The sequence below is a fragment of the Rhinopithecus bieti genome, unplaced genomic scaffold, assembly GCF_001698545.2.
Source record: "Rhinopithecus bieti isolate Rb0 unplaced genomic scaffold, ASM169854v2 scaffold_21649, whole genome shotgun sequence".
NCBI classification, from domain to species: Eukaryota; Metazoa; Chordata; class Mammalia; order Primates; family Cercopithecidae; genus Rhinopithecus; species Rhinopithecus bieti.
Genome location: NW_016811584.1, coordinates 1,560,823 through 1,569,438, shown reverse-complemented (window position 1 = coordinate 1,569,438; position 8,616 = coordinate 1,560,823). Strand labels below are relative to the sequence as shown.

The 8,616-nt window shown below is 36.4% G+C and overlaps 1 protein-coding gene across 1 annotated transcript in view; it reads right to left on the bottom strand.

The window, feature by feature from the left end:
• Positions 1-1,081: 1,081 nt before the first annotated feature.
• Positions 1,082-8,616, bottom strand: part of CCDC66 (coiled-coil domain containing 66) — a 60,016-nt gene continuing 52,481 nt past the window's right edge. Inside the window, 7 exon segments of the mRNA XM_017894177.1 lie at positions 1,082-1,370; positions 3,248-3,372; positions 3,653-3,909; positions 4,979-5,019; positions 5,577-6,070; positions 7,120-7,254; positions 7,915-8,059. Of these exon segments, the coding sequence (XP_017749666.1) occupies positions 1,284-1,370; positions 3,248-3,372; positions 3,653-3,909; positions 4,979-5,019; positions 5,577-6,070; positions 7,120-7,254; positions 7,915-8,059 (1,284 nt within the window). The 3' untranslated portion in view covers positions 1,082-1,283.

Below are 8,616 nucleotides of genomic sequence, written 5' to 3'. Positions count from 1 at the left end.
TATTGTACTTGAATTATCTCATGTTGGCACTTCTAAGTTTTACTTTTGTATGTTACCTGTAGTTAGGCTTCAAATTGAAGCCTGTTTTATGTGTAAAATCAGATGCTTGCAGGAGGACGGTAAACAGCAAAGGCTTTACTACTTTTGCTCTAATGTCACCTGATACAAAGTACTTTTGTTGAAGTGAATTATTTTGATTTAGGCTTTTGTATAGTGTTTTTACACAGGTATAAGCCAGTAATAGCAGTGTTAATATTTACAGGATTTTGGCTCAATACCTCAAGATTTAACAATGCAGTTTCATTTAGATAATAAACTATGTACATAGGACACATTTTTTATCTCTAGGCTTAGTCATGTAAAAACTGCCTATTGCTAAAATTCTGGTAACTTCGAGAGTATTGGATGATTTTTCAGTACTTGTGCAATCCTTGATTTAATGAAATTAACTTTCATATTTCAAAAGATAGGCTTCTGTTTATCAACGGCATTGAACAATTTGGTTTTTAAATTAGTTTTAGCAATATTGAAGTATAATGGAAATATATTTTTGAGGTGGTCTTAGTAGTAATTACCATTTGTTGAACACAGTAGTGCTATACTAGAAAGATACAGTGGAGATAGCTTTCAAACCTACATCTATTCCTAACTACTGCCTCTAATACTAATTACTAACTTGTTGCTAATGCTAACTTATAAAAATGTTTTTGACAATTGCAATTTCTACAAATGTCATAAAAGCAGGATTTAAAGAAAATTCAGGATTTAGAGAAGAAATGTCATAAAAGCAGGATTTAAAGAAAACAATTCAGGATTTAGAGAAGAAAACAATTTCCACGGAAGCCTAAATTGAATTTGTTATTTTAGTAATAGAGTTATGGGTCTAGATGTGTTAATAAGTTAGATAGAACTTTGGCACTTTAGAACAAATGCATGAGTGGTATTTCACTTAATAAGTTACATAAAAAGTGTGAAAGAACACTGTGAGGTCCCAGAAACGCCAGACTATATTAAGGTAAGTAGAAAGTGTTTTTTTTTATAGGGCTTCAATACTCAGGTGGTGACAGAGCAGAAGAACATGTTTTTTTTACTACTAAGCTTTTACAAAAGTATCTGTTTTATTGTACAGAACAAGTACAGCATTTTACTACATAGTATACAAGTTTTTAATGAGCATTTAAAAAAATAAAATCTAGGCTATTTGAAAAATACCGTTAAGCCAGTGAGCACATTTTATAATTTGGAAGACACAAATCAAATGTGAAGGATTTGATTTTCTACATTTAAAATGAAGAACCAAAATTATCTTCTTGATTTTCAGCTAAAGGCAGGAGACTACTTTCCAACTCCTTTTGCTTCTGGAGAAGGCCCTGAAATCACATTGATATATGTTAGTAAAATGTGCACACCTGACTTGCAATGTTGTGTTAAACTAGAATTCTATTCACTTGGAAAACATTGCTTAGGATAAAATTGTCATTCAAAAATTTTTCAGAAATGCTTGTACTAGACCACTTCATTTGGATATATAGCTATCACATTTGTAACATATTTTAGCATAAAATCAGTAGGGATGAGAATTTTCTTCAAAATCAAGCCTCCAAAACTATGGGGTAAATGAAGTCATTCCCTCTCCCCAATCCACCCCAAGTGCTCTTAGATACTAGAAGCAGTCTCCCTTAACATACATACAGTGTTTGTTTTGTTTTGAGACGGAGTCTTGCTGTGTTGCCCAGGCTGGAGTGCAGTGGCGCGATCTCGGCTCACTGCAAGCTCCGCCTCCCAGGTTCATGCCATTCTCCTGCCTCCCAAAAAGCTGGGACTACAGGCATCCACCACCACATGCAGCTAATTTTTTGTGTTTTTAGTGGAGACAGACAGGGTTTCACTGTGTTAGCCAGGATGGTCTCGATCTCCTGACCTCGTGATCCACCTGCCTCAGCCTCCCAAAGTGCTGGGATTACAGGCTTGAGCCACACTGCGCCTGGCCAACATCCAGTGTTTATCTTGACTATCCTAACCTTACCTCTTAGATGCTAATAGAAGGGTCCTGCTGAAATAACACTGGGCACTATATTTGTGGGTAGATGTGTACATCATATTCCTTTATCTCACAATTTTTGTCTCCACTAAGCAAGAAGTAAATTAACACTTTGTCACTCTAAAGAAATAATGTATGTAAAACTCTTAATAATCCTGTTTGTCTTCAAATGAGTAAATAGACCAAAGGGGACAATTTTCTAGTTCTGTAGAGGGAAAACATCTGAGTCAGCATTTTGAAATGCAGAGGGTATTGGTACATGACGACATGGAAAAGGGCACTTTTAAACAACACAGCTTATTCTTCCCTGAGTACAGAGTATATAGTGAATCACAGCTAACTACAGCCATTCTTTTTAAAGCCCAAGGGATGGAGCAAAGGTTGTAAAACCTGTTGTAATCAGCGAGTAAAATAATGAGAAGTCAAAATAGTTTGGGAGAAAAAGTAGTCTGGTAAGGTTATATGTATAATTTCATACTGAATTTATTACCATTTGGGATGTACGTCAATATTCTAAACACTGCCAACACGTCAAGTTTTTTTAAAAGCCACATATTGCTAAGAATTTGTTAAAGCATAACTGTATTTTTTGTTTTAGAGCCTTATTGATGTTTTGCCATTCCAATGTATGCATTTTTTTTACTCAATAAACTTGTCTTAATTTTGGAACTGTCTCATGATTTCGTACTGGAAAGAACTACCCAAAGACGGCAATGTAAAAGCAAGTCCAAGGAAAGTCCCATTTTATTTGTGTCTAACATACAGGAACTGAAATATTTGTTAAAACCTGGGATGAGGCCGGGCACGGTGGCTCAAGCCTGTAATCCCAGCACTTTGGGAGGCCAAGATGAGCGGATCACAAGGTCAGGAGATCGAGACCATCCTGGCTAACACGGAGAAACCCGGTCTCTACTAAAAAAATACAAAAAAACTAGCCGGGCGAGGTGGTGGGCGCCTGTAGTCCCAGCTACTCGGGAGGCTGAGGCAGGAGAATGGTGTAAACCCGGGAGGCAGAGCTTGCAGTGAGCTGAGATCTGGCCACTGCACTCCAGCCCGGGTGACAGAGCGAGAGCTCCATCTCAAAAAAAAAAAAAAAAAAAAACCTGGGATGCCATCAAAGTAACTTAAAACAGCCATTCAACATGTTCCCCCAACCGCCCACGCCACATAAAGAACAGACACATCTACACTTGAAAAAGCTCATACCTGTCTCAGTTCTGAAAGTCCCTTAAGGATTGCTTGCTGTCGATCCCTATTTTTCACCATGTTAGGATTAAGAAGTGGATCCCTGACACAGTCAGAATCAAATAGCTGTCGTTCTTGGCCACAGTCTAAAGCCAGATGAAAGTAACAAATCAGTCAATTACATTAGTAAAATGACATAGCCCTGTGCTATATAATAGTCTAAGGAGTCATTAATAAATATGTATCCTAGGAAAGTACTAAGCAAAATTTAAGACACATTCAAGAGAAAATTCCTTCATCTCTCCAGGAGCAAACATTGTAAGAAACTTTCTAGAACTAAGTGCAGGAATTACTAATTTGGAATTTGAAGTTGGGGGTTTACATGGGTCTTCAATTTTTACAGTTAGAATGCTTATATTTACTTACCTTGTGAATTTTGGTACTGAAGGTCCTGGGTTGAAGGCCGAGACAGTGGTGCATCGGGATCAAGGTAATAGATCTCATTTGTTCTAACATAGGGAACAAAATGGGATGATTCAGAAATCCCAGGTGATAATTCTGTTTGATTACCTCCTGAAATCAAATTCTCTCTCTCATAGCTACTGTTTTTTAGTGGTAAGTGTAATGTATTTTGAGTTTGTTGGGTTCTGTTTTTCACTGCTGGAACTGGTGGTGATGGAGACCTATTAAAAAAAGAAAAATAGGAGCCTTAGTAAAAAATTCTGTATTTAGATTAAGTATATCTCTTTGATCACATTTCACTTTATTTATGAAACGAAGTCTCGCTCTGTTGCCCAGGCTGGAGTGCAGTGGTGTGATCTGAGCTCACTGCAACTTCTGCCTCCTGGGTTCAAGCAGCTGTCCTGTCTCGACTTCCCACGTAACTGGGATTACACACGCACGCCACTGTGCCCAGCTAGTTTTTGTATTTTTAGTAGAGACAGGAGTTCACCATGTTGAACTCCTGACCTCAGGTGATCCACCTGCCTCGGCCTCCCAAAGTGCTGGAATTACAAGCGTGAGCCACATGCCTGGCCCATTTCACTTTATTCTAAATGTACCTATAACACCTTTGGGAATATATGCATAGAAGCCTGAGCTCTATAATACCGTTCCATAAAACGGGGGAAAAGAATGGTATTAATTTGTGTTTTTACTAGCACTAGCTATGGTATGTGTACTGTAGCACAAGGGAGAAATTTAATTACTAGATCCTGAGGAACACTGCTGGCTTGGTTAATCTGAGCCTACTGTTTTCTACTTAGATAATTCACCATATAATAATGTACTCACCATCTGAACGAAACTTGTTTTTAAGCCCCATTCTGAGACAACTAAACCAGCTGGTTCATGCACAAAGAATATTCTAATTTCTAAATCTCTCACTGACTGAATTTCTCATTGTCCTTATCAGTCATTTCTTCCCATTCACCGCCCCCCACCATCCCTCCTCCGAAAGCAGAATGCCTATTCTGCTAGTGACATACCTGGAATATCAAAATCACTTAGTTAAGTCTAGAGATAAAAGTAAATGTTATCTACATTCCTGCCTAGGCCCAGTCCAACACAGGCCTTCAAGCTCCAGCTAAAGTGCCACCCTATCCCTTAATCCTCTAACCTTCACCTGGAAGCCACACCCTTTCTGACTGTTCTCTACATATACCTATATGCCTCATGCCGTCCAGATCTTGAATCCCTTTTTTGTCCCACACAGCACTAAGTAGCTGCAGAATTAATCTGATGCATACATACCTTTCCTTGCTGAATGAATTAATATTCAGAGGCTCTTCTTCCTAAAAGATGGATAAATGCAGAAAGGAATATATAGCATTTTCACATGTCCCCACAAATATTTTTAGAGCTATTTATTGAAATAATCTGAGGGTAATATTTGAATAACAGGTACCGACTGAGCAATAGACAGATTCAGTATTTTTCCAGAGTCAAACTAATCCAGTAGTTCCTAATCTCCCAAACTGACCTCTGTCTATATGGACTATAAACAAGGGTTTTAAAGGGGTATTTTGAACACATAGCATTCATCTATAGAAGTTGTGTTAAATGTAAAGGACTCGATAAGAAAACCTTTTCAGCTTTGTGGGCCATATTGTTTCTGTTGCTAGTCTGTTGTGTGAAGTCAGCCACAGACAATTGATAAAAGAATGAGTTGACTATGTTCGTATAAAATTTTACAAAAACGGGTAGCAGCCTGGATTTGCCCATGGGATATAGTTTGCTGATCCCTAATGTAAACTGAAAGAGATCAGAACAGCCTTACCAAAGCATACGTGTGAGAAACTATTTTAAATCTAGAAATATCAACACATCTTCTAAGATGGAAGAGCTTTACCTTTTTGACTAGATGCCACCCGAACTTTGACTCAGTTTCTTGATGAGATGAATGAAAAATTTCTGGTGAAATGCCTCTGTTTTGAGAGAGGTGCCCAGGATTATTTTTTTCTACCAAATGAAGCAATTCCATCTGCCTCCTTACTTTTTTTTCTTCTCTTTGCTTTTGAAGCTGTTTAGGGTACTTTTCTGATGCTGGAATATACCTTTTAGGTGGCTTATTTATATTCCAATCAGGCCTTTTAGGATATTTCTTCATGTGTTTTGTTTGTTTCTCTATTCCTGTGAACTGATTACACTGGTCATTATACCGATTGTTTTCTTTTTCTAAGCTGGCTCCTTTATCCTGAGTTAGTTCTTGCTTGTTTTTCTTGGTGCTAAACTGTCCAATAAGTTCTGCCGAAATCTCAGGAGATGAACAATTTGTGATGTCCCTCTCCATTAATGATCCACAATGTGATTCTGCATTGGTGAATATTCCTATATTTAAGTCATCTAAAAAAAAGTTTCAAATGATTTTTAAAAATTGTAAACAAACTTTTCAATTTTAAATAACTTTCCCCAAAACATTAAACAATTACTGCCCTCTGAGACTTTTATTAATTTTCAACAAAACCAAAACTATTATACTCATTAAAGAACAACCCCTCATAATCCCAACCACTGGCAACCACCACTCTAATTTCCATCTCTATGAATTGATAATCATGAAAAGATGCTCAACATCATCAGTCACTGGGGAAAATGCAAACCAAAACCACCTAAGATAACACTTCACAATCAGTAGAGTAACAAGGGTTTGGCAAGAAAATAGAGAATCAGAACCCACATGCACTGATGGTGGGAATATACCACTGCTTTGGAGAAGAGTTTGGTGGTTCTTCAAAATGCTAAACATACAGTACCTGTTACTCATGACTCAGCAATTCTACCCTTCTCTCAAAAGAACTAAAAATGTACATCCACAAAAATCTATATATGAATATTCACAGCAGCATAATAATAGCCAAAAAGTGGAAATACCCCAAATGTTCAACTCATGAATAAAAATGTGGTATTATAAATGTAATATTTATTCAGTGACAAACAGGAATGAAGTACTGACACATGCTACAACATGGATGAACCTTAAAACATGCTAAGAGAAAGAAGCCAGAGAAGACCGTATGTGGCCTAATTCCAGTTACATGAAATGTCCAGAACAGGCAAAAATATTCAGAGACAGAAAGTTAACTGGAGGAGAAAGAAGAAAGAAATAGAAAGTGACAAGTAATGGGTACAGTGTTTCTTTCTAGAGTGATCAAAATGTTTTAGAATTGATTGCAGTAATGGTTGCACCACTGAATACCAAAAAACACTAAACTGTAGGGTAAATTTTGTGGTATGTGACATATTTCAACAAAGCTGTTATTCCTTTATTTTGTAACTTACTGAAAACCTCACCTTTCATTAATTTTTGAACTTTTAAATTGAACTTAATTCTAATTGCTTTAATTATGACTTTAAGTAAATTTTAAATCAAACCACAATTTCTACACAAATACCTGTTTGCACACCAGTATCCTTCTTAGAAGTCGTATAATTCGTGTATGTATTCATTTTACCACTGACTTCATCAGAATCATGTCTTGAATTTGAAATGTTAGTAGATGCGTTATATTCCATTTGTATTGTATCAACTGGTAAAGAGAAATTACCTGATAAAACAACACTTAAGGAATATTAATAAAAATTACGTATGTATAGCAGCAACTAAATACAATAATTTTCACTTAATCAGAATGAACACTGCAATAAACATTTTCTTACAAAAAGTTACCCACATTCCTATCAGTTACTGAATTTAGGGAGATCATTTCGTAATTGTTCTCTGTAAAACAGACACAAAAGTACACATTTTACCTATTATTTTAACATTATTTAACACATTTTAACATTATTTCTGCTTTTATTGTAATTTTCCACATTAATTAAGCATTCCTATTTATAAAATTACACTAGTTTAAGGTCTGAAATTCCTACAAAAATAGTAGGTATATTAAAGGTATTAAAAATAGGCAGTCATTTAGGCTGGGTGCAATGACTCACACCTGTAATCCCAACACTTTGGGAGGCCAAGGTGGGAGGGTCATCTGAAGGCAGTAGTTCAAGACCAGCCTAGGCAACAAAGCGAGATTCCACGTCTACAAAAAATACAAGGTTGCAGTGAGCTGTGATGGCACCACTGCACTCTAGCCTAGGCAACAGAATGAGTCCTTTTCTCCAAACAAAGATAAAAAGGAATTATTTAAAATCATCTTCTAAAAATACTATAAATAAAGTTCTGGTTAAGCCCTTACCACCAAGATTTTTAATCAATCTAGAAGTGTCATGTCCCTTTTGCGCCAATTCTCGGATTCTCTGTTCTTGTTTTAGTCTCTGTGCCAGTTCCTGCGCTCGCTGCATTGTCTGGAATAGCTCATTTGTCTTGACAGTCATGATTTCCTGTCAATATTGATGTGTTATTAAATACAACTATTAAACATACAAAGACTTGACTATTTCCTCTCAGTATTTTCTAAGCTTCTCATATGTGTCAGGCACTTGTTTACATACTAAGGCTAAGTAGAACAGTCAAGACAAAGTTCCTGCCCTTCTGGAGCTTACATTTTAACATCTTTTTCTACAGCTGTATTCAATCACAAATATGGTAACTCTTTTTACCCATTTCAAATTTATACTGAAAGTTTTCAAAGTTTTAAAACTGTTCTATTACATTTAAAAATAGATTTTAAAAGGTAAACACAAGGTTTATGACCTTGCGGTTCAAATGATACTTTACTGATTTCCTCATGTTACATAGGGGTAACTCAATGAAACTGGAACCCAGACCATATGTCCCTTTACTAGCCAATTTTGGAGTGAAGGTTGCCAAGTGGGAAAACTGCAGTAAAAGGCAAGAAAACGTTTAAAGAGCTCTACATTTTAAAACTTTAGCAAATGAGTAAAAATGTTAGGTTAGCTCAAATATGGTACCACCACCATACATACCTATCTTGTCT